Raw genomic sequence first — 26,549 nt, 5'->3', positions numbered from 1 at the left:
TCCAGCCTCTGGACACTACACTGACAGACACAGCAAACCTTCTTGCCACAGCTCGCATTGATGTGCCATCCTGGATGAGCTGCACTACCTGAGCAACTTCTGTGGGTGTAGAGGCCATCTCATGCTACCATGAGTGTGAAAGCACAGCCAACATTCAAAAGTGACCAAAACATCAGCCAGAAAGCATTGGTACTGCGATGTGGTCTGTGGTCCCCACCTGCAGAACCACTCCTTTATTGAGGATGTCTTGATAATTGCCAATAATTTCCATCTTTTGTCTATTCCATTTGCACAACAGCATGTGAAATTGATTGTCAATCAGTGTTGCTTCCTAAGTGAACAGTTTGATTTCACAGAAGTTTGATTTACTTGGAGTTATATTCTGTTTAAGTGTTCCCTTTATTTTTTTTGAGCAGTGTAGTTTCGACCATACGATAAACCACACACTCGGTTAAAATGGACTTTATAAGCTACGGCCAAGCCTGGTTTTCTCCACACATACCGCTTAGAATTATCACCAAAAAGTTCTATCTTCGTCTCATCAGACCAGAGAATCTTATTTCTCATAGTCTGGGAGTCCTTCATGTGTTTTTGAGAAAACTCTATGCGGGCTTTCCTATGTCTTGCACTGAGGAGAGGCTTCCGTCATGCCACTCTGCCATAAAGGCCTGACTAGTGGAGGGCTGCAGTGATAGTTGACTTTGTGGAACTTTCTCCCATCTCCCTACTGCATCTCTGGAGCTCGGCCACAGTGATCTTGGATTTCTTCTTTACCTCTCTCACCAAGTCTCTTCTCCTACGATTGCTCAGTTTGGCTGGACGGCAAGGTCTAGGAAGACTTCTGGTGGTCCCAAACTTCTTCCATTTAAGGATTATGGAGGCCACTGTGCTCTTGGGAACCTTGAGTAATGCAGAAATTCTTTTGTAACCTTGGCCAGATCTGTGCCTTGCCACAATCCTGTCTGAGCTCTTTGGGCAGTTCCTTTTGATCTCATGACTCTCATTTGGTCTGACATGCACTGAGAGCTGTGAGGTCTTATATAGACAGGTATGTGCCTTTCCAAATCAAGTCCTATCAGTTTAATTAAACACAGCTTGACTCCAATGAAGGAGTAGAACCATCTCAAGGAGGATCGCTAGGAAATGGACAGCATGTGACTTAAAATGAGTGTCTGAGCAAAGGGTCTGAATACTTATGACCATGTGATATTTCAGTTTTTGTTTTTTAATAAGTTTGCAAAAAATGTCTACTTTTATTTTATTTTTTTTTCAGTCAAGATGGGGTGTGGAGTGTAATTTAATGAGAAAAAAATGAACTTTTTAGAATTTACCAAATGGCTGCAATGAAACCGAGTGACAAATTTAAAGGGTCTGAATACTTTCCGTACCCACTGTATATGCCATACGCTCACTGTTAGCTTTTCGATAACTAATTAGTGAGAACAGCCTGCGGTCTCCTCGGTTGATCATCGGCCAATTATGTAATTGTTCAGACAATAGGGGGCAGCAGAGAGCTGTTCGCTCCAAAGATCACAGTAGGTGGTCTCTGTGATATTTGGGATCGTAATTCCCTGACAGGCTGTTTTAGAGGGCAAACAAAGTTTAGACCTTTCGTTTGTCAACAAATTGAAGGAAGACTTACTGTGGCAATTATCTGCTAATGGGCTAAGATTTTTTGCTGAAAGCGTACGTATGTTGTTTTCCCAGGAGAAGACCTACAAAATTCTTTCAAGATGGTACAGCTGGCCGACTATTTTACATTCCATGTTCCACTCAATATCTGCCATGTGCCGAGGCTATGCGTGCACAATTGGCCCTTGTATACACATATGGTGGAAATGCTCAATTATCCACCCTTTTTTTGGGATTGCTATTTTACTCAGCTGTGCAGTCACTATACCATGATGTGACCAGTTTAACATGCTCAAACTGGTGAAAGATCCTCTTTACGTTGAAGTGTTGGTTTCTTAATTCTTGACTAATTACACATGACTCCTCTGTTTCTCTGCGCCAGTCATAAATTGCTTGCAGAATTTTTCAAGTTTAGCAGATTTGTTACCAAATTCAAACAATTCCTGTCCAACTAGGCTCCATTATTGACAGCAATGTTTGGTATAATTACTGTTGCACTGTAGGTTTCAAAGTAAACCTACAATTAGCCAGCTGCAAAACACTAGTTGTATTGTGCATCAGTTGTATATTCTTACTGTAGTAGTGCTCATTGTGGTAATAATTTTATTTAGTTCTGCAAGATCCACTGATCTGTTATGATATTTACACACTATCGAAGTGTCTTGAAAGGTCCAGAACATACATCAAATGTCTCCATGGGCTTCGGTTCACCCAAGAGTATCCTTTTGGCTTCAGGACTGTATCCATCTGGTATGTTTCAAAACGCTGTGTGAAAGACACAATAAAATTTAAATATTACACTTGTCCACATAGTGTCATCTCGTATTTGCTCTAGCATGTACACAGTGTTGGGAAAAGTTTTTCCTAAGTATTCAGTGAAGAAGATTTTGGTAGTAAAATGTGTTCATACCACTTTTGCATACATGAGCAGTGTATGGAAGCTTGTATGTAATTTGAAAATTGCAATCCAACCCCTGGACTTATTCTTTAACTCCTTCTCCAAATCTGAATAAGGAAGGAGTCCTAATTAGTGATGATCGAGCAGTGCTGAGTATCATGTGGGCTCGAGTCCCCGTAAGAAGCTCACTTGAATCTTTTGAGCGGCATGCCGCACTGAAGCTGAGTATTCCCGCAGGGACTTCTGTTAGCCGGACTCTGGCTCCTCAATTTCCCTGCTTTCCGAAATCCATGTCTCCGACTCCACAGCACTGGCTCACTACAGAGCATGTACACACGTGGTCAAAACTGTTGGTACCCCTTGTTTAATGAAAGAAAAACCCACAATGGTCACAGAAATAACTTGAATCTGACAAAAGTAATAATTAAAATACTATGAAAATGAAAAATGAAAGTCAGTCATTGCTTTTCAACCCTGCTTCCACAGAATTTAAAAAAAAAAAACATAAACCCATGAAATAGGCCTGGACAGAAATGATGGTGAAGAGATTAAAGGTGAACTTGAAGCTCAAGGAACATCAGTGTCAGATCGCACCATCCATTGTTGAAGAAAAAATCATTAAAAAGCTAGACTGGAATTTGCCAAACTACATGTTGACAAGCCACAAAGCCTCTTGGAGAATGTCCTATGGACAGATGAGACAAAAATGGAAGTTTTTGGCAAGGCACATCAGCTCTATGTTCACAGATGGAAAAATGAAGCGTATCAAGAAAAGAACACTGTCCCTACTGTGAAACATGGAGGAGGCTCTGTTATGTTCTGGGGCTGCTTTACTGCATCTGGCACAGGGTGTCTTGAATCTGTGCAGAGTACAATGAAATCTCAAGACTATCAAGGAATTCTAAAGAGAAATGTGCTGTCCAGTGTCATAAAGCTTGGTCTCAGTCGCAGGTCATGGGTCTTGCAACAGGATAATGACCCAAAACACACAGCTAAAAACACCCAAGAATGGCTAAGAGGAAAACATTGGACTATTCTGAAGTGGCCTTCTATGAGCCCTGAACTAAATCGTATTGAGCATCTTTGGAAAGAGCTGAAACATGCCGTCTGGAAAAGGCGACCTTCAAACACAAGACAACTGGAGCAGTTTGCTCATGAAGAGTGGGCCAAAATACCGGTCGAGAGGTGCAGAAGTCTCATTGACAGTTACAGGAATCGTTTGATTGCAGCGATTGCCTCAAAAGGTTGTTCAACAAAATATTAAGTGAAGAGTAGCATCATTTCTGTCCAGGCCTATTTCATGAGGTTAATTTTATTAAAAATTCTGTGGAAGCAGGGTTGAAAAGCAATGTCTGACTTTCATTTGTTCATTTTTCATAGATTTTTAATTTATTACTTTTTGTCAGATTCCAGTTATTTCTGTGACCATTGTGGGTTTTTCTTTCATTAAATAAGGGGTACCAACAATTTTGACCACGTGTGTACATTAAGTGCAGCACAGATTCATCTCAACTAAATGCCTAGATCCTTAGATCAGGAATAGAACAGGCATTATAGGACATTTCATAACTTTCCCAAATTTATATGAAAAAAATTTACAGCACATCCTGCACCGAACTACTGTACCAATTTATCATATATTGTAGAAATTGGTCCATTTTATCCCACCTCCACCAAAATGGACACAGACTCCGACTCTACATCCCTGCATTTTGTGTTGAACTGTGCAATGGTTGCAGTGCCAAGAATACATTTTCAAATGATAAAACCTAGGATATTGTTCAGATATGCCATCATTTTACGATTAATGAGGATCTGGCCACTTGGGCCATTCTATAAAGTCGGACTAAGTCGAAGAATAACTGTATACATGTTGATCAGTGAACATATCCTGAGTACAAGAGAAATAATGAACAAAGTAAATGTAAATACAGCCCAGTGCTTTTGTATGTTATACTCCTATATAAATGCTAGACGTTGTCTTTTACACATGTTCCATTACTACTGTTTGGGAGGCAAAACGGAATTGGCCATTTTAATATGCCCTAGAGCAGTGGTTCTCAACTCCAGTCCTCGAGCCACCAACAGGTCATGTGTTCAGGATTTCCTTAGTATTGCACCGGTGATGGAATTATTACTGTGTAATACTAATGAAATGCTGAAAACCTTTTCTGTTGGTGGCTCTTGAGGACTGGCGTTGAGAACCACTGCTCTAGAGGGTTTTAGACACTGGGGGAAAAAATACTGTAGCTATTTATCAATTGGGCAACATGAATGTTTAGGAAACCTACTGGCAGTCACTCAGTAACGCCTTATCTGCTGTGTATTGTATTCATATTTGTTCTATGTAATAATGCTATCTACTAACTAATGGTTTTATGGTTCATGCAGGCAAACGTGTAACTTGAAGCTCCTGGTTTGTAAGAAATTATCTGTTTTGTAATGCAGGACGGCCAACCGCAAGAGGTAAGCTGGCCCAATGGTTGTAATAAGGGGACCTAATCACTTTTTTTTTTTTTTTTTTTTTTTTTGTAATTCAATAGATCTTAGACTAATAATTTCCACAATTGGATGTGTTTTAAATAAAATGTTCCTGTGCTGAGATAATCTTATAAAAGTATCCCTGCTATGTTTTGTGTACTCTGTAATGACTGTGTCTGACCATGCTGGAACATGGTCTGATCATACCTCATCTCTTGGTCAGGGGAGGAAGCAAAAAAGTTTACAGACAGGACTGCTCGGGATTGCAAATAATTCTTTCTTTTGAAGTAAAACATTTTTTTAAAACAGGCAGGGAAATGTTTATCTCACAAAAATAATCAGCTGTGATCCCCTGCTGTAATATCTGTATACTCTTTTGCTTCCTCCCCTGCCCAGGAGATGTGGTATGATCAGACCATGTTCCTGCATGGTCAGTCACAGCCATTACATAGTACACAGCAGGGGCACATTTATAAGATTATCTCAGCACAGGGACTTTTAAACACATCCAATTGTGGAAATTATTATTATTATTATTCCAAGGTGTATTGATTAAAATCAACTTTAAAATTAACTTTGTTCATGGGGAAAACCCATTTAAACATCTATTAACTCCACTGGTGGCTGGATGTAAGCATTGAACAGAGTTACACTACTCATTTCCATTCAATGTGTAGCATACATTGCTGAGTACTGCAGATCGGCTCCTATTCAACAGCTGATCAGTGGAGATGTCAGTTGTCAACCCCCCACCAATATGATACTGATGACCTATCCTATGCATGTCATTAACCCTAGAACGCATACCTGGGGCCTCGCAGGCCCGCCCTGTTAATTGTTTTCTATTTTCTGCAAGATTACTTTAGTTAGAATTTTGAAACTCTAGGTATTCCTCAGGTATATAGTTGTTTGTCATTTTTGTTTGAGTTATTCCATGTTATTTGCACACGGGCCTAAAAGGCCCCAAGTATGTGAAAGTGTAGATTTTTATGGTCATGCGTTCTAGGGTTAATATCAAATGACCAATGAACACCTTTAACTATAGAGGATTGACTTTTGCATCTGTCTCTTGTTATAGTACCTGTAACAAATGGTCTAATGATGGTTTGATGAATGAAAATGTTCTCATATATCTAATTTCCCTTACTTTTACTTTAAGACATTGTCCTCATATGATGTACTGTATAACCACATCACATTTTGGATGCTGGTGTATAGAGCGGGCTCAGGAGCTGTACCTTCTCCTTATGCAGCTGGTGCCAGCTGTGTTTATACAGCCAGTAACTTGAAACTGTTGCTAGCTCAGATTTCTGCAGTATAATTCCTTAGATGTGATCAATTGCAGGATCCCCACGGGTAGTCATTGCAGCCTAAGGTCCCTGTGTCTTTAATTTTTGTACTCGGAGCTTTGCCCCAGGCAGTTGTTAACAGGAGATTACTAAGCCTACAATGTGCTGCAGGATATTTTGCCTGGAATCAAAGAAGTTGTTAAAAAATAAATAAATAAATAAAGTATAAATATCCATTTCTTTCAATCACAAAACATAAAAATGAACATATTTGCTATCCTATGTGTCTGTAAAAGTCAAAACTTTAAAAACCTAAATTTTTTTATGCTGGTTGTTGTACCAGCCAGAAAAAAAAAAAAAAAAATAGCCAGAATTACTATTTTTTCTTTTGCCTCTCATCTTCAAAAAATGTCTTAAGTCATATGTATTCCAAACTGGTACCAATGAAATCTATAGAATGCTCTGCAAAAACAATTATGTGCTTCAGCATTCCTGGGGGGAAAAAAAATAAAAATCTTATTTCTTTATTGATACTTGTTTAAAATCTTCCCGTAATGCCAGAAAGAGGTAAAAATAAAAAGACAACATGGTTTAAACCGTAGCATCATTTTTAATAATGACTTGTCGAGTTTCAGGAAAAATATTAATCATGTAAAAAAAAAAATAATAATAATTTTATGGGAATGCTGAAGAGTTTGTGGGGTGTTTTTTTTCCTTTTGAAAATAGAAGAACTTGGCTGATTTTGCACTCGAGAAACAGGTGATGCTGATGATTCCCATTCACACCTGAGTAGCCGCATAAGGTAGTAGTCCTTTAAAATCCACAAGGCCAATGGATGGATCACCATGCCCTTCACACTCTATTCCTCAAACCGAAAAGATGACATATCCTACAATATTGAAGACCTACAAGCAAATTCTCCTCTGTCTAAATGATTTTATTCTACTTACAAAAACCCTCCCTTAAAGCACCACTCCACTTTTTGTTTCTTTTTTTTTCAGCATTGGAGTGGTGCTTTAAATCTAAGTCCCCTGCTTCTGGTCATATACTCACCCGCTGGTGTCTTCACAGTTTTTTCGGGGCCGCTCCGGTCCCCGCCTGCCATCTTTTGTCTGGCTGGAAGTCAGAAGCTACGTCACAGGCTCTCAATGCAAGTCTGAGAGCCAGAACAAGGCTCTCATAGATTTGTATTGAGAAGTAACCTCCGCGCCGCTCCATGAAACACTGGAGCGGCGAGCAGGTCACTTTTCAACTGGAGCGACGCTGGAAATAGATGAAGGCGGCAGAAGGTGAGTATATGACAGGGGGCAGGGGCCTTACATTTAAGGCACCACTCCAGCGTTGCAATAAAAAAAAAAATGCTAGAGTGGTTCTTTAACATTATATATGAAAACAGTATGTAGGTCACCCACCTGACTCCAAGTTTCGCTTGTTTGCTTCTTCCTTTTTTCTCACAGGGCTTCACTATTGGAAGATATGTCCTCTTTTCTGTTTTTAGGGCTGGGAATAGTGGTGTGGTGATCCCTCTATTGGTCCTGTGGATTTTAAATAACTGCTATGTCTGCTATGTGTGCTGACACTTGGGTGTCAGATGTCAACATCAAGTAGAAAGCTAGATGAGCTCACCGTTGTAGGTATCCACATTGCATAGGAACAAGTTACAATTAAGACTGTTCAAGTAGAAACGCATCAACACCAGAACATTGTCCGGTTTGTCATCTAGTTTTATTACACTATCATTAAAATTGACAAGATTTTATTGGAGACGCCGGCTTTTTTGTCGTTCTATTAGATCACCCTAAAGTGGTCTTTGTTTCTTGACTAGAAAATCAGCTACATTCTCACATTGCGCACCTATTGATTCATGTGACTTTTTTTGTATGGCCAGCTTTTCAGTGTTTGCAGCATGGAGGACTTTAGTGTGAAGTGGTTTATTCTGTAGCGGTACTTGGGTTTTTCTGTATTTACGGTACTAAGTTTCTCAAGCAGCAAGACTTTAATGGTTTTATTTACTTTTTTGTTTTTTTTTAAATTTGGTATTGCTGTAATTAGACTGACATCCACAATAGTTACCAGGTCATTTTTACCTAACAAATATATAAAAATGAAACCTGAGCAACAATAATGGAATTGCATTTATAATCCCAGTTACACCATATAAGAGTTTTTATTTTTCTTAATCTACTAAAAGCAGGGAGATAATGATAAATGGCGTCATTCAAAACTACATTGTCCCGCAAACAAAATTCTTCATACAGCTATGACTACAATATCGATAACTTTACAGCTCTTTGAAAACAGGAACGAAAAAATGTGAAAAATAAGTACCGTAAATAAAAATGCTTACTGTGAGAATAGGTTAATAAATATTTCAATTGCAGTGAGTGGAGGTTTTAATCTCCAAGAGAATCTAATTGCTGCTCCTCCTTTTCTACATACCGGACTGCCGTGATTCTCAACCTGAATTTACTAAATATACTAACAATCTTCGTGATCTGTGATACCAGTAAAAGTAGGTATATTAACACGTAGCTTTTTTCTGCTGCCGAAGTCTGATCTCTTGTCAGTGAAAAAAATCTGCAGCCAAAACGCAGGTTTTACTGCTTTTCTTGCTTTCAGGATCTTAAAGCTCAGCTTTGCTTACACCATACAAGCATGAACAAATACAGAGTATTAGGCCATCAATGCAAGACCTATGTGAAACCATAAAACATTTTTGAAAAAGTTTCTCTGACTAAAAAAACAAACAAAAAAAACCTATTTTTAAATAAAGTTCATGAGAATGAAGAAAGAAGAGCAAAAAAAAAAAAAGGCAATTGTGAAAAACTGCAGGGGGAAGTTGGAATTGGTCAGGCATTGTTTACTTTAAAACATATGACTAATTTAATTAAACTGTACTGATACTAACAGCCATTCTCAGGTGAGGACACAAGACATTATGGTTTAACCCTGCTGTTCTGTTCGGGTTCATATGACCCAAAATGAAATTTGAGACCCTGCAGATTTCATATGCGGATCTGAAGCTTGTGATTAATTGACTTTTCCTCATTTGAGGGGTTCTTACTATGAGGGTTGTTTTTGTTTTTTTGTTTACTTTTTGCTACACCCTGATTGTTACACTTGTACTGTTCGGGTCAATATGACCCAATAGCATTATATACTGTTCAACAGGTCACTTATTTTTGCCTGCAAAATTTGTTTTCCTGTGTACTTCATCTCATTATTCAAAAGGGTGGAGGTTTCACTGTTCTTATCAGTGAGCAAGTACTCATCCAGTCATTTCTCTTTCAATTCTGTGAGAGAGGACACTGAGCTGTGAATACACATCTTTACAGGTATGTAGCATATAAGCTATGCTTTTCTTCTCAAATTATTAAATTCTGTTCTTTTAGATTGTGTTACGAGTCCGGGTGGGGGAACCTCTGTGCTTCGGTGCAAGGAGGGACCAGAGGGACGTGACTAAGTGCCTACTCGGCCCGACCAAGGTCACACGGCGGCTTAGTCAACTCCGTGAACCGGGCAGGTGGACCAGATGCCACTCTGGGACCGACTTTGTGTGAGAGCAGGTGACTCCCATGGGTCAGATGGCAGGAACTGACCGGTACAGCGGATGAGCACGGCAGGAAGGCTGATGGGTGGACCGGGTAGACAAGCAGGCTGATTCGGCAGATAGCCAGACGGGTGCTCCGGGTAGGCAGGCACGGCAGGTTACAGACAGGTGCTCCAGGTAAGCAGGCTGGCGTGCACAACTGTAGACAGACTGGAGGACAGAACTGTTAGGCTGGCAGGCAGGACTGACAGGCAGCGGGACCTGAGGGCTGGAGCAAGTGTTTAGCACACGGAACAACAACCTTGCACAGGCACCTCCATTTTGGAGGCGGTGCCTTATATAGGGGAATTCCTCCAGCCATTGGCCGGGGACTCTATAGGACGGCGCACGCGGCACCTCTTAAGAGGGAGGGAGCGCGCGCCCTAAGCACAGTGCCCGGGAAGCTGCGCGCCACAGCAGCAGGGGAGCGGGAAGACGCCGGACCTGGACCGCGGCGGTGAGAGGTACGTGTCTCTGCCCGGCAGGAGGCAGAGACGCCGATTCTACAGATTGCTTATTGTAAAGCCATTTTCTCCAATCCCCTCCAAGACAGCACACCTGGAGGTAGCCTCCCCATCCTAATTAGGAACAGGAAAACAAGAGGGTAAATAGCCCCTCCCTGCTACAATCCCCAGTGTTTTTTCCTGTCCCTATGGGATGAAGAGGTTACCTGGGGTGCCTGCGGCCGGCGAGCAGGGCCCTATTAAATTTACCTGGCCGGGCTGCAGGGAGCGATCGCCCCCGGCCTTCCTTCCCTGGCAGCTCCCGTTTCCCTCGGGAGCGAGACCCCCTCACTCGCCTACGGGTAAAGCTGAGTGGGGTTTGGGGGCTGGGGGCCTCCTGTAGCTCACCAGCCGGAGTCTCCTCTATCCTTCATGACAGCGTTCTGGCGCGAATGCAGGATGCGCTGGAATCAGGTTTTCGGCCTGCGGGACGTCACTTCTGGTGCGTTCTACCGTGGAACGCATGGGGCCGCGACGGGAAATTCAAACTGGAAAGCCGCAGTTTGCCCAGGAATGGAGGATCTTTCACCGGATAGGTGGAAATTTGGCGCTGGATCTCGGTCTCCTCTATAAAAGACCCAGATAAGAAGACCCCATTAAGGTAGGACAGAATATTCTGCTACTATGGAGGGTGTTGTTCCAAAGTCTGCGTCTGCAGAGCCCAGCGCTAACCCGGCCCCAGTAAGTACTAGGTCCAAGGTTATTCCCCAGTCTCTTTTGAGCAGGATCCCAAATAGATTTTAAATCTCCCCTTTTTTTAATTTTGGGGAGACAAAGATCCTGCATTGAGAGTGGGAGAAAATGTTACAGTTCGCAAATGTGCCATCTGTAGGAAAAAGCTTGCTTCAGGGCATAAGAAACCCCTATGTCAGAAATGCACTAACAGCATTGTGAAGGAAGAACAGCCTTCCCTTATGGAAGAAGTCAGGGGAATGGTTCGGCAGGAAATACAATCCTCCCTATCCTCCTTCTCACTGTCATTTTCGCAAGCCAGAGCTGAGGGTCCATCTCCACCAAAAAAGGAGAAAGTATACAGTTAGGGATACCTCTGATTCAGAAGAATTGAGATCTATGGAGGAACCTGAGGAAGGGGTCCTAAGTGAAGATCATGAGGAGGATAGGAAATATTACTTTTCTGCCGAGAATATGGAAGCATTGTTGTCGCAGGTGAGACACCTATGCAGGTGGAAGAGGAGAAGAAAACCCGTACAGTTGAGGATGAGATGTTTGGGGGTCTGAAATCCAAGAAGAAGTTAGTGTTCCCGGTGCATGATAACATTCTGAGTCTAATTTTGGATGAATGGTAGTCACCTGAAAAAAGGCTTAGTGTTGCAGAAGAAATGAAGGATAGAGTCCCTCTGGATGAAAATGCTGCTAAACTATGGTCGGCAGTTCCGAAGGTTGATGTGCAAGTGGCAAGGGTAGTAAAGAAAACAACCCTTCCCTTTGAAGACTCGTCCCAGCTCAAGGATCCTATGGATAGGAAGATGGACAGTCTGCTAAGGAAGACATGGGTTTCATCGGCTTCTTCACTGAAGACTGATATCGCTTTGACTTGTGTAGCTCGTTCCATGTTTCTCTGGCTCCAACAACTAGAGGAACATCTCTGGAAAGGTACTCCTCGGGAGGACCTCCTGGCATCTCTTCCTTTGCTGCAAAAGGCCACTGGATTCCTAGCTGATGCCTTGGCGGAGTCTGTCAAGATTGCGGCAAGATCGGCGGCCTTATCTAATTCTACAAGAAGAGCTCTATGGTTGAAGATGTGGAGTGGGGACAACGCATCAAAATCTAAGCTTTGTTCCATCCCTTTTAAAGGAGAGTATATGTTTGGAGCAGTCTTGGACGAGTTGTTGGCGAAGGCTTCCGACAAGAAGTCTCTGCCAGAGCTGAAGAATCCAAGAAACTTCAGGAAGAGACCATTTCTTCCCCCTCAACAGCAGCAAGCATTTCAGTACAGAGGCAAGGGTAAAACCGGTAGCTGTAGTTGCCCAAAAGGGGAAGAGGAAGGAATATCTTTCAAGGTTCTAGGCAAGACAGACAATGACGCCAAGAAGGTAGGAGGCAGAATTGCAAGCTTCCTTCCTCAATGGCAGGTAATATCTTCAGACAGGAAGAATCCTGGACATGGTGACTGCAGCAACCGAAATAGATTTTACTTCTATCCTTCTTGGAGGGTAGATTGCAATGTCTTTACCATCGACAAGATTACACAAGTTCCTAATGTCAGATCTTCAGAATCTTCAAAACTCGGGAGTATTTCACCAGTGCCTCGCATGGAACGAGGAGAAGGTCCTTATTCTCAGGTGTTTCTGTTTAAAAAAAGGTTTCAGGTTCTTACAGTATAATCCTCTAAAACATCTCAACCTATATGTGGAATACAGAAGGTTCAAGATGGAGTCGATAAGGTCCACGATTCCGTTGATTGGGAAAGGATTTGTCATGGCAACAGTAGACCTGCAAGAGGCATACCACCATGTGCCAATTCATCCGGCCTACAGGAAACTTCCCGAATTTGCCGTAAATCAGAACCGAGAGGTACATCATTTTCAATTCAATGTACTCCCCTTCGAAATTTCGTCGGCACCCCTTCTGTTTACAAAGATCATGGCAGAGGTGGTAGCTTGTCTAAGAAAACGGAATATCAGCATATGATAGACTATTTTTTGGTGATTGCTCCCTCAGTTTCAAGTTTGGAAAGAGACCTTCAGATGACCCTCCAGATCCTGGAATCTTTAGGATGGTTGATAAACTACAAGAAGTCAGATCTGATTCCCTCTACCAGGAAGACCTTCTTGGGAATTCTCCTGGATTCTCAGCAGCAAGCCTCTTTTCTGCCGAAAGAGAAGCAGATTCAGTTAAGATCAAAAGTTTATGCACTGAAGAATCTGAGCAGAGTGTCACTAAGATTCGCCATGTCCGTCCTCGGGTCCATGACCTCATCTATTCAAGCGGTACCTTGGGCTCAAGCTCATTCAAGGGTCCTTCAAAACTACATCCTTTGCTGTTGGGACAGATCTCCAAGTTCCCTTTCCAGCAGGATTCATCTGCCAGAGAAGGTGAAAGCATCTTTAAGGTGGTGGCTCTGTCCAGAAAATCTGGAGAAAGGTTCAGCATGGATTCAACTTCCTTGTTATCGGTCAAGACAGACGCAAGCAAAAGGAGATGGGGAGCAGTAGTCTCTCACGTGGCCTTCCAAGGGGTCTGGTTAAAAGAAATAGAGCAGTCCTCGAACCTAAGAGAACTGAAAGCGGTGGAGGAAACCCTATGGGCAGCCAATTCTCTGCTTCAGGGGTCACATGTCAGTCTACTCGGACAATATGACAACTGTAGCCCACTTGAGACATCAGGGAAGTACAAGGAACAGGAAATTGCAAATGATCTCAGAAAGGATCTTCCTCTGGGCGGAGCATCATTTACTATCCTTGTCGGCTCTGCACCTGAGGGGCTCCGACAACAATCAGGCCGATCTGTTGAGCAGGAAAGACATTCATCCAGGGGAGTGGAGTCTGAACTCGAAGATATTTCAGATGATTGTTCAAAAGTGGGGATACCCAGATGTGGACCTGTTTGCGAACCAGAGAAACGCAAAAGTAAGAAGAGCCTTTTTCTCCTTGGACCCTGAGGATTCAGCAACATGGATAGATACATTCGCTCACCCTTGGGAAGACTGGCTTGCTTATGCCTTTCCCCCAATTCTGTTAATACCAAGGACCTTGCAAAAAATCAGGTCGGAAGGGGTCAAGGCAATCCTAATGGCTCCAATGTGGCCAAAAAGAGTGGTTCGGAACATTGAGCAGTCTAAAAATGGAGGATCCGTTGATGTTTCCTCAAATCCACGATCTGCTGCATCAGGGCCCAATCTACCATCCGGCCCCTCAGAATTTGTCTCTAGCAGCTTGGCTTCTGAGACCGCCCTCTTAAAAGCCAGAGGCTTCTCAGTACAGGTGATCCATACACTGCAGAAAATAGGTCACGAATTCCATCTATGAAAAAAATCTGGAAAGCTTTTTCAAGCTGTGGTATGAGCCTCGTCCATTAGATCCTTTTCATCCTGACGTGGCCAGAATCTTGGATTTCCTACAGAACGGTCTGTCTAAAGGATTAAGACCAAGCACACTGAAGGTCCAAGTCTTGGCTTTAAGCTCCTATTTTGATACTGATTTGGCCCAGAACAGATGGATTAAGAAGTTGGTCATGATAGCTGCTTTTCAGATGAATCCAACAAGAGCTAAAATAGTTCCACCTTGGGATCTCAACATAGTTCTTAGAGGCCTAACTATGTATCCTTTCGAGCCAATAGCTGAGGCAAACATAGACAAACTGTCTTGGAAAGCAGCATTGCTTATAGCTCTGACTACAGCCAGGAGAGTGGGTGAAATCCAAGCCCTGTCTATCAGAGCCTTATTGTTGTATTCTGGAGGACAGGATCATCCTCCAGTTGGAACCTTCTTTTCTGCCCAAGGTGTCGTCTGATTTTCATATGTCTTAGCCCATAATTCTTCTGTCATTCTGTCAAAATCCATCAAATGGCAAGGAAGAAGAATTCCACACGTTGGACGTAAGGACTATAATCCGCTACTTGAGTGAGACTGAAACTTGGAGGAAGGATCAGAACCCATTTGTTCAATATGGAGGCCCCAATAAAGGGAAGAAAATTGCAAAAAATATGCTAGCAAATTGAATTAAGAAAGCAATTTGTGAAGCCTACATAGTTTCAAGATTTACCTCCTCTGGAATCCTTGAAAGCTCATTCTACTAGAGCTATGTCGGTCTCCTGGGCGGAAAAGAGTGCATCCATCGAGCAGATTTGCAGGGCAGCTACGTGGTCGTCTGTCCATACCTTTGCTAAACATTATAGACTAGATGTAATATCAAATAGAGACTTAGTATTTGGAAGGAAATTCCTTCAGGCTGTTGTCCCTCCCTAAAATGCTTTCTTTGGTATTACTCCAGGTGTGCTGTCGTGGAGGGGATTGGAGAAAATAGAATTAGACTTACCGGTAATTCAGTTTCTAAGACCCTCCACGACAGCACGGGTAATTCCCGCCCTTTCCTTATTAATGGAAAAATCCTTGGTGTTAATAAAATATTTAGAGCATTCATACTGTGTGGTCCTTTTGAAAACACTGGGGATGGTAGCGGGGAGGGGCTAGTTTAACCTCTTTATTTTCCTGTCCCTAATTAGGATGGGGAGGCTACCTGCTGTCATGGAGGGTCTTAGAAACCGAATTACCAGTAAGTCTAATTCTATTTTTTGATTACTGTGTCATGATGTAAGCTAATGTGTGCCCGTCTAAAGCCCCCGTCACACTAAGCGAGTTTTGTGACGCAACAGCGACCTCAGCAGCGATCTCGCTACGTTTGACACTTAGCAGCGACCAGGCCCCTGCTGTGAGATCGCTGGTCGTGTCGGAATGGTCTGGACATTTCTTTGATCGTTGAGGTCCCGCTGGGTAGCATGCATCGGTGTGTTTGACACCTTACCAACGACCTTGTTTACGACTCAGAAACACATAGGCGTGCATCGTTATACAGATCGTTACATAGGCGTGCATCGTTGGGAAGATCTGACTGTTTAACATCTCACTAGCGACCACATAGCGACGCAGCAACGATCCCTGACAGGTCGTATCGTTGTCGGGATCGCTGTAGCGTCGCTTGGTGTGACGGGGCCTTTAAGGTACCCTTAGGCTTGTGTAGACTGAATGTTTGTCTAGGAGGGGGTGTATTTTCACTGATGTGATATATTGATTGCATGGATGAGCATTGAGTACAGATTTGAACAGGGTCTGTTTTAGGACACCATCACACACACAGATGCACCCTGCGATTGCGATGCTGCAACGTCACTAACTCGAGGCTCCAGCATCGCAAGTGTAGCGGTCACACTGCACTTCATCCCTGGGAGAGCGATGGGGCCCTTACTGTAGTATATAAGCTCTTTTTGTTGTGAAACTGGTTATAGATTTTTTTTTTTTTTCTTTTTATTGTTTTTTATATAGTTCGGGTTTTTTTTCATTATTTTTCATTTGTTTTATAAAATGTTAAGTTATATTTAGTTAGATTTCATGTTATAGTAATAGAAATCTAAAAGCATGTTTGTTATTTGTGTGCAGAATGCTATAAAGTAAACAATTGCAATCAGCCCGTGTAACCTTTTTTCTGAAACAAAGTTTTAATTTTATTTTTCATTTGTTTATGATCAACCATGTTCATGTACAGTTTAGTAATAGGTATTCAAATAGAACACTTACAGTAGCTAAAATCAACATTTTTATAGGTCTGGTCATATTGACCCGAAACAGTACAAGTGTATAGTAAATGCGATCAGAACGGCAGGGTTAAACTTGGGAAAATCCCCCCCCCCCCCAAAAAAAAAAAATCCTAATGGAGACGACAAAATTATTTCCTGATTAGTAAAGGAGGGGATAGAAGAAAAGTTCCTTCATTTCTCCTGGGTTCACTGTAGGTTGTAATGAGTAAATATGTCAGTAACAGGCGGGTTGTTCTTTTTTTGCTGTTGCTTCCAGATTTTTACCTCCCATGTAATCTGCATTTAGTATATTGGCTTGGTTGATTTGAAAACTCTGATTCTACAATATGATAAATATGGGTCGCCTGTGCCTTTTGGACTTTGGTGCAATGCCAAGCACAAGAACTTCAATCGAAAAAAGGCAGGTGCACCTCCAAGCAAAGTCTAAGTAAGATATGATGTTAATCCTGAATATTGGTTTCACCAGGTTGGTGCAGAGATGATGGCAGCATCGGAGACTGCAGAAGATGAACCTAGTGATTCTTCGGATTTACCGCACAACATCTGTCAGTATACAGTAGGATTGACAAGCCACTCAATTTTTCTATTTTTCCTTCTTTTCTTTGCTTCTGTTATAACCACCGGGTTTAATTACCTGCCAATTGCTTCCATTTTTAGCAGCTATGAATGGCTAATTGGGTGGGACTTGGTCCAAGGACAAATCTGTGTGTCCAAAGTGCGACAGACAGGGGACTGTTGTTGGAACAGTGGTTCAGTTGTAAGTAGTTTGGCCAACTCTCATACCTATGTTCTCTGATGGACCAGTCGCCAGACATGTCTCTGGGATACCTACAATACGATAGGCAGTCTGAAATTGTACATGCCGGATCAATATTTTCTCTAATAAAAAAATTGTCCTGGGCTCCCAAACACCATTAGGTTGTCTATCGAACCAGTATATATTGTCTGGTTTGGCCGACATTTAGTGTGTGTGCGGGGCTCTACTGTAAACTTGCTTTTGTGGAAACAGTTTGTGCTGCCATTAATCTAAAGATACAAGATAGTGAAGAGTAGTGGGAATGGCTAATCTTATATCATTTATAGACAAGGCCAGAACAACATATTTTGGTTCCCCAGGCAGATTGCGTATCCATTCTTGAATCAATTGAGAACTGTATTAATTAAGAGCAAATCAGTGGTAACGTTGCTGCAGATTATACAAGAGAAAAAAAAAAGAGAAAAAAACCCTTATCAGACGCAGTCAGAGCCAGAATAATGTACATCCAGTGACTCGGAGACTGACGCCTTTCACTTTTATTTTCTTCTCAAACTGTCCCAACCCTACATGACTTCTCTAGGTGTGACATGTTGGTTTCCGCCCTCTGTACATTTAATGTCTAGCATTAGGCTAGGTCGCCACTTGTGGTTATAGTACAGTATGGGTAATCTCCTCCCTGGCATCTGTTTTCTGACGACAGCCATTGGGAATGTTTGTGCTGTAAAAGCTTGGTGTAGTGCGTTTAACACTTACGCTCTCCTACCGCCTGATCTTCCTGCCCAGGAGCTCCAGGACTCAAAGATCCCTGTATTTTCCTGACACCTTGGGCTTGGGTTGGACTCTGCCTGTGGTGCTGAATTAAGCATTGTGATGGACAGTTATTTTTTTCACGGTGGATTGTACAAGTATTCTCTCAGATATTTGATGGACAGTGATCTGATATTATTCTTCCCACTGGAGGAAATTGCCAAGGGCATTCATTTAGTTAAGGCAGAATAGTACTGAAATGACAACCCTGACTGTACTGTACCCCCCTTCCCCTCAGTATGCAGTTGTAAAAAGTACAGAACATCCAGCATTTTTACTGTGTAGCCATCTGCAGCACTAGGGCCTGCCCATTTGTCGTGTTTTTTTTTTTTTTTTAAAGCACAGATCACTATATTAAATTGCCAAAAAATTAAAAACGAAAACCCTAACACAAAATCTTGTAAGTTATTTTCAGATGACCCATTCCCTTTTAAGCCTTTTCATTCACCTTTTTCAGGGGGTGGGAGCCGATGCCATTTTTATACAAAGGCTTCTAAATATAGCTTCAGGAACTTCTAAAAAATGATGGTACCAAAAGTCACAACTTAAACCATACTTATAAAAATATAAAGGTGGGGGGGGGACCTTACACTGGTTGTGTTTTTGCGTGCAAAAAATGTATCTCATTGGCAGCCATTCATAGGGGCAAAGTAGACATTTGCTGTAGCAAGTGGGTACATTTAAGCATTTGCATATTAAAGAAGCACTCCCATCAAATGTATTATCTTATTATATTGCAGTCATCTTATTATATAGCACTGTGTACTTAGAATTGCTCATTTTTGCCTTTCTACCCAGCTAATTCTTCTCTTTTCCATTGGGTCTTTGAAACTGGTCAGGAAGTCAATGCGAAAGTCCCTGGCTGGGGAGGAGGGAGCAGCTGGGTCAGGAGTTGGATTGGAATGATTTCTGCTGGGACATGATGCTTCCTTTTTCTCCTTTGAACAGTAAAGGGGGGGGGGGATTTACTGGGTAGAAGCGCAAAATGAGCAATTGTAAGTACACAGTGCTATATAATATGATTACAATATATTAGGAGGATAAACACTTTTGATGGGAGTGTTTGACCTTCATGCTGGAAGAATATTAATAATTCCCTTTAATTAAGGTGCATGCTGTCTTCATCCTGTCACATCTAGTGGACCTTTCGCTCATGTTCCTTTTTTGTATTTTTTTTTCATCTTAGCGGATGCTGATGCTTTCCGGATTCTTTGGGAGATGAAAATGAAGAAAAGACAGAAAAGCCCATCTCTTCCAGAAACTGTGACTGTACTCGGCACCGAGGATGGAAGTAAAGTTTACATCGTGGGCACAGCTCACTTTAGTGACAGCAGTAAACAAGATGTAGTAAAGGTAATTGCCTGACAAGCTTTTAGAGAGGAACTACTGCCTCCCCATTTCATGGTACTTATTTTTAAATCTTGGGACTCTTTTTGGTTTTTATCAGAGAATTTCAGATAATCTTATGGCTCTTCCACATGGCAGTAATTTGGTCCTTGTTTTACTTCAGTGTTCGTAAGGCAAGAATAGAACCTTTTTAGTGAAATAATTTTATATAATGTTTTCATTTGTGACTATTCTGTGTTTTGGTCTCGGCTCTAGTTTTGATTTACAAATACTGATGCATTATTCAGACCTCGACAAAATTGTTGGTACCTTCCTGTTAACACTTTAGCGACCGCCGAGGGCCGCTAAGGGGCCTTATTTCCTCATCGCCGTTTTAAGAGTAGCACCCTGGAGAACACTATCAGGAACTTTTTTTTTTTTCTTTTCTTCAGTCCACGTTCACATGATCGCCACTATTCAACAAGTAACAGCGATCACTTAAAAAAAAATAAAAAAAATAAAAATAAGATCCGGTGTAAAAATCATTTCTCTCTCCTCGAACTTGTCAGAGGAGCGAGAAATTGGGCCCCAGAACCGCCCTCCTCCTCCTGTTCCCCAAGCAAATGGTGGGTGCATTTGCAGTGCGCCTGATGAGATCTGCTGGCCGGCAACCACAGGAATTTTTTTATATTGGTTCCTGACTTTTGATCACTGTGGTCATAAGCCCAATAATTATTAAATATGGCAGCACTTGGGCTGTTCCTTGCTGTGCACCCCCTTGACCATGCCCCTCTGTATTTTCCCCCTAGTCAGGTTACATTTTTTTATTTTACATTTTTTTTTTTTTTTTTTTATCTTTCTTTCATTCTTTTCCCCCAGGGTTAGGTTTTTTTTTTCCCCAAAAGTTACACACACACACACACACACACACACACACACACACACACACACACACACACACACACACACACACACACACACACACACACACACACACACACACACACACGACATGTTCAATACGACAACCTAATATTATCAAATTCTGCGTAGTATCTGTGTGTTCAAAATGCTTACTATAACCCTGGATAAAATCCTTGAGGGGTGTAGTTTCCAAAATGGGGTAACTTGTGGGGGGTTTCTGCTATTTCGGCTCCTTAGGGGCCTTGCAAATGTGACATGGTGCCTGCGATCTTTCAGCCAAATTTGTGTTCCAAAATTCAAATATTGCTCCTTCTGTTCCGAGCCCTGCTGTTTGTCCAAACAGAACTTTTTGACTACATGTTGGGTATCTCTGCACTCTTAAGAAAATGGGTAACAAACTTTGAGGTGCACTTTATGGTGTTGCCTCTTGCAAAAGTGAAAAAAAAATTGGGGTAAAGCAACATTTTAGAGGTAAAATTTAAATTTAATTTTTTTTCATTCCACTTTGCATTCATTTTGTGTAGCACCTGAAGGGTTAACATATTTCTTGACTGCAGTTTTGAAGTATTTGAGGGGTGAAGTTTTTAAAATGGTATAACTTTTGGAATATCAACTAATTAAAAGTAGACACTGCTCTTGTGCTTCAAATTAAAAACTAAAAGCTCCAGTTTTGGCTCATCTGTCCAAAGACATTCTCCCAGAAGCTTTGTAGCTTGTCAACATGTCAACATGTATTTTTGCAACAGTGGTTTCCTCCTCTGTCCTCTTTCGGGAAGTCCACTTTTGCCAAGGCAGTGATGGATGGCTCAGTCTGAGACTGATGTACAGTGACCTTGGAGTTCACCTCTAATCTTTGGTAAACTGTTTCAGAAAAACTTCCATTCTTATACAGGTGCATCTCACTAAATTAGCATATCATCAAAAAGTTAATTTATTTCAGTTTTTCATTACAAAAAGTGAAAGTCATATATTATATAGAGTGATATATTTCAAGTGTTTATTTCTGTTAATGTTGATGATTATGGCTTACAGCCAATGAAAAGACAAAAGTCATTATCTCAGTAAATTAGAATACTTTAGAACAACAGTTTGAAAAATGTTTTTAAAATCTGAAATGTTGGCCTACCGAAATGTATGTTCAGTAAATGCACTCAATACTTGGTCGGGGTTCCTTTTGCATCAATTACTGCATCAATGCGGCGTGGCATGGAGGTGATCAGCCTGTGGCACTGCTGAGGTGTTATGGAAGCCCAGGTTGCTTTGATAGCAGCCTTCAGCTCATCTGCATTGTTGGGTCTGGTGTCTCATCTTCCTCTTCACAATACCCCATAGATTCTCTATGGGGTTATGGTCAGGCGAGTTTGCTGGCCAATCAAGCACAGTGATACTGTTTTTAAACCAGGTATTGGTACTTTTTGGCAGTGTGGACAGGTGCCAAGTCCTGCTGGAGAATGAAATGTCCATCTTCAAAAAGCTTGTCAGCAGAGGGAAGCATTAAGTGCTCTAAAATTTCCTGGTAGACGGCTGCGCTGACTTTGGTCTTGATAAAACACAGTGGACCTACACCAGCAGATGACATGGCTCCCCAAACCATCACTGATTGTGGAAACTTCACACTAGACCTCAAGCAGCTTGGATTGTATGCCTCTCCACTCTTCCTCCAGACTCTGGGACCTTGATTTCCAAATGAAAATTGAAACTCTGGGACCATGTGGAGTGTGTCAATGACTGCCTCCTGGACATCTGTCAAGTCAGCAGTCTTCCCCCATGATTGTGGAGCCTACTGAAACAGACTAAGGGACCTTTTTAAATGCTTAAGAAGCCTTTGCAGGTGTTTTTTGTTACTTATTTTAATTTACTGAGCTAATGACTTAATGTTGATTATGGCTTACAGCCAATGAAAACACACAACAGAAATAAACACTTTAAATGGATCACTCTGTTTGTAATGATTCTATATAATATTAGTTTCACTTTTTGTATTGAAGAACTGAAATTAACTTTTTGATGATATTCTAATTTAGTGAGATGCACCTGTATATCTCTAAAATTTGTCATCCTTTTTCCTTTTGCGGCCGCATCCAGGCAGATTGACTACAGTCCTATAGACCGTAAACTTCTGTATAATATGTGCAACTGTAGTAACAGGAACATCAAGCTGTTTGTCTTGCAGCCTTTTTTAACATGTTTGTTTATAATTTTCTTTCTAATCTCCTGAGGCAACGTTCTCCTTAGCTTTCTTTGGTCTATGATCAGTGTGGTGCACATGGTGATGCCAAACAGCGCAGTGACTACTTTTTACCCCTTAAATAATCAGACTGACTTCATTACAAGTTTGTATACACTCTTGTATGTTACATTAAAGAAATTGCTTTTTATCATACACCAATAATTATTTTATTTTTAGACCATACAAGAGGTTCAGCCAGATGTAGTGGTGGTTGAACTGTGTCAGTACCGAGTATCCATGTTAAAGATGGATGAAGAGACTTTACTCAAAGAAGCCAAAGAAATAAACTTGGAAAAACTTCATCAAGCGATTAAACAGGTATTTCTAAAACATCCAACATCCTGTATATTATTGTGATGTTTTCCCGCTCTTCTAAATGTAAAGGGTCGTTCCCTCCTTATGTAAAATAGTCTCTGTAATTCCAAAAATATAGAACCTGTTCTATCTTAAAGGGCTACTCCCTTTCAGTAATTTTTTGAATGTCTGATGCAGGTTTTACCCCTGGTACCCACATCTTTATTGAGAATAGGGCTCTTGCAGTACCTTTTTAAATGGCTGTGCGTCCATAGGTGCATAGTTTTCTGTTCACTTCTATAGGAGTTACAAAATTACCCTAGAAAGTGTTAAACCCACATTTTTGATATGACCAACACATTAGAAGAATGTTGACCAAACCCGGTAGGGCAGACGTTTAATGTGTATGTTGGTGTCTAGATTGTCCCACAGCAGCAGATGTTAGGAAGAGGGAATAGACAACGGCTCTACGTACTGAGAACACATGCATGTTCAGCCAATAACTATTTGAAGTGTATGGCCATCTTTAGAATTAGTAATATGTTCAATTGCAGCTTCTTTTAGTATTTCAAAGCCATTTGCAACTTTCCAAAAGTATGCTTTCTCCATGGGAATGCTGCTCTCTATAATGCTATCTCTATATTTATACTTTTGTATTATGTGGACTTAGTGTCATAGTTAAGGTTGAAGTTAGACATACAGCGGTTGAAATAAGTATTGAACACGTCACCAGTTTTCTAAAGGTGCTATTGAAATTCTCACCAGATGTCTGTAACAACCCATCCAATCAACGCAGGCACAAAAAAATCAAACCATAGATGTTCATAAATTATGTGCAATAATGAGAAATGACACAGGAAAAAAGTATTGAACACCTGTTTACTGAAATTTTTTTAATACTTTGTAAAAAAGCCTTTGCTGGTGATGACTGCTCCAAGATTCCTCCTGTATGGATAAACTGGCCGCATGCATTGCTCATGTGTGATTTTGTCCCATTCTTCAACACAAACACTCTTAAAATCCTGAAGATTCCAGGGGTTCCTTCCATAAATGGTATATTGGATTCAGGTCAGGTAATTGGTTGGGCTATTTTAGCAGCTTTATTTTTTTTTCTCTGAAACCAGTAGTTTCTGTGGTTGTGTATGGCATCATTGTCTTTCTGAAATGTCCACCCTCCTTTCTTCTTCATCATCCTGGTAGATGGCAGCAGATTTTTATCCAGAATGTCTCAGTACATTTGTCCATTCATCCTTCCTTCAATTCTATGAAGCTTACCAGTGCCATATGCTGAAAAACAGCCACACACCATGATGTTCCCACCTACAAACTTCACTGTTGGTATGGTGTTTTTGGAGTAATTTGCAGTGCCCCTTGGCCTCCAAACGTGCATTATGGCATCCAAGAGTTCAATTTTGGTGTCCCCTGACCAGACTGTATTCTCCCAGTATTTTACAGGTTTGTCTAAATGTTGTTGAGCAAACTTGAACCGCGCTTGAACATGTTTTTTGTTCAGCAGTGGAGCCTTGCATGGTGAGTGTACAGACCATGGAGGTTGAGTGCATTACTTATTGTTTTATTTGGAACAATTGTACCTGTTGATTCCAGATCTTTTTGTAGCTCCCCTGAGGTAGTTCTTGGCTCTTGGACAACTCTTCTGATTCTTTTCACTCCTCTGCCTGTCTGAAATCTTGCTGGGAGCACCTGGTTGTTGCCAGTTTATGGTGAAATGATGTTATTTACACCTCCAGATTATGACCCCAACAGTTCTGTCTGGAACTTTCAGTAGTACGGAAATTCTTCTGTTAATGCCATCCGTATGCTTTGCAATAATAAGGTTGTGCAGGTCTTGAGACAGCTCACTGGTTTTACCATCATGAGATGTTTGTGTGCCATCAGTTGAACCAGCTGGTGTTATTTTTCACTAATTGGCAGGATTTGCCTTCTAATTATTGATAGTGTCGTGACTTTCCATGGCTTTTTGCTCCTCTTTCTTCATGTGTTAATACTTTATCCCTGTCCTTTTTCATTATTGCACATTAATTTGTGGACAGCTGTGGTTTGATTTCTTTGCCTGTGTGGATTGGGTGGGTTGTTACTGACATCTTGTGAGAATTTCATGTCAATAGCTCCTTTAGAAATATATTTAAGAAAATTGTTGACGTGTTCAATACTTATTTCATCTGCTGTCAGTCCATCCAGTTCAACTTATAGCCTAACATGTTGGTCCAGGGAAGGCGAAAACCCTATGAGGCAGTTGCTAATTGTCCCTCATTAGGGAAAAAATTCCTTCCTGACTCCACATACGGTAATCCAACTAGTTCCCTCAGTCAACATCCCATCACTGAATTTAGTACCCATAACTTGTAAAATGTTATATCTTTCAAGAAAAGTATCCAGGCCTCCTTGTAATTTTTCAGTAAATCTACCATAACAGTATCATGTGTCAGAGTTCTACTGCTCTTGCATGTGATTATGATTAAACCTTCTTTCCTCTAGACACAGAGGATGCCCCCTTGTCATTGCAGGCCATGGTGTCAAAAGCTAATTCGGAAGATCTCTGTACTGTGCCTTTGTATATTTGTACATTGTAATAAAATTACCCCTAAGCCTTCGTTTTTCCTCAGAGTAACCCCATGTACAGTATATAACCTGTCTTGATAATGCAGATCACTCATTCCCTTAGTAATCCTGGTTGCTCTTCTCTACACCTGCTCTAGTTCAGCTACAGGTGCATCTCACTAAATTCGAATATCATCAAAAAGTAAATTTATTTCAGTTCTTAAATACAAAATGTGAAACTCCTATATTATTATATAGTCATTACAAACAGTGATCTATTTCAAGTGTTTATTTCTGTTAATGTTGATGATTATGGCTTACAGCCAATGAAAATACAAAAGTCATTATCTCAGTAAATTAGAATACTTTAGAACAACAGTTTGAAAAATGTTTTTAAAATCCGAAATGTTGACCTACTGAAATATATGTTCAGTAAATGCACTCAGTACTTGGTCAGGGCTCCTTTTGCATCAATTACTGCATCAATGTGGCGTGGCATGGAGGCGATCTGCCTGTGGCACTGCTGAGGTGTTTATGGAAGCCCAGGTTGCTTTAATAGCCGCCTTCAGCTCGTCTGCATTGTTGGGTCTGGTGTCTCTCATCTTCCTCTTGACAACCCCCCATAGATTCTCTATGGGTTAAGGTCAGGTGAGTTTGCTGGCCAATCAAGCACAGTGATACTGTTGTGTGTAAACCAGGTAATGGTACTTTTGGCAGTGTGGACAGGTGCCACGTCCTGCTGGAGAATGACATTTCCATCTTCAAAAAGCTTGTCGGCAGAGGGAAGCATGAAGTGCTCTAAAATTTCCTAGTAGACGGCTGCGCTGCCTTTGGTCTTGATAAAACACAGTGGACCTACACCAGCAGATGACATGGCTCCCCAAACCATCACTGATTGTGGAAACTTCACACTAGACCTCAAGCAGCTTGGATTGTCTGTCTCTCCACTCTTCCTCCAGACTCTTGGACCTTGATTTCCAAATGA

At 41.3% G+C, this 26,549-nt stretch overlaps 1 protein-coding gene across 1 annotated transcript in view; it reads left to right on the top strand.

The window, feature by feature from the left end:
- Positions 1 to 26,549, top strand: part of TRABD (TraB domain containing) — a 51,914-nt gene that overhangs the window by 14,092 nt on the left and 11,273 nt on the right. The window contains exons 2-5 of the mRNA XM_073652117.1: positions 4,922 to 4,996; positions 17,134 to 17,212; positions 19,418 to 19,584; positions 22,889 to 23,029. Coding sequence (XP_073508218.1) covers positions 4,973 to 4,996; positions 17,134 to 17,212; positions 19,418 to 19,584; positions 22,889 to 23,029 — 411 coding nt within the window. The 5' untranslated portion in view covers positions 4,922 to 4,972. The remainder of the gene's footprint in view (positions 1 to 4,921; positions 4,997 to 17,133; positions 17,213 to 19,417; positions 19,585 to 22,888; positions 23,030 to 26,549) is intronic.

Source organism: Phyllobates terribilis, unplaced genomic scaffold (genome assembly GCF_046119375.1).
Source record: "Phyllobates terribilis strain yellow unplaced genomic scaffold, ASM4611937v1 Scaffold_11__3_contigs__length_659146591, whole genome shotgun sequence".
Classification (NCBI taxonomy): Eukaryota; Metazoa; Chordata; class Amphibia; order Anura; family Dendrobatidae; genus Phyllobates; species Phyllobates terribilis.
The sequence above is the reverse complement of the archived record's forward strand: the minus strand, read 5'-3'. Positions and strand labels throughout refer to the sequence as shown.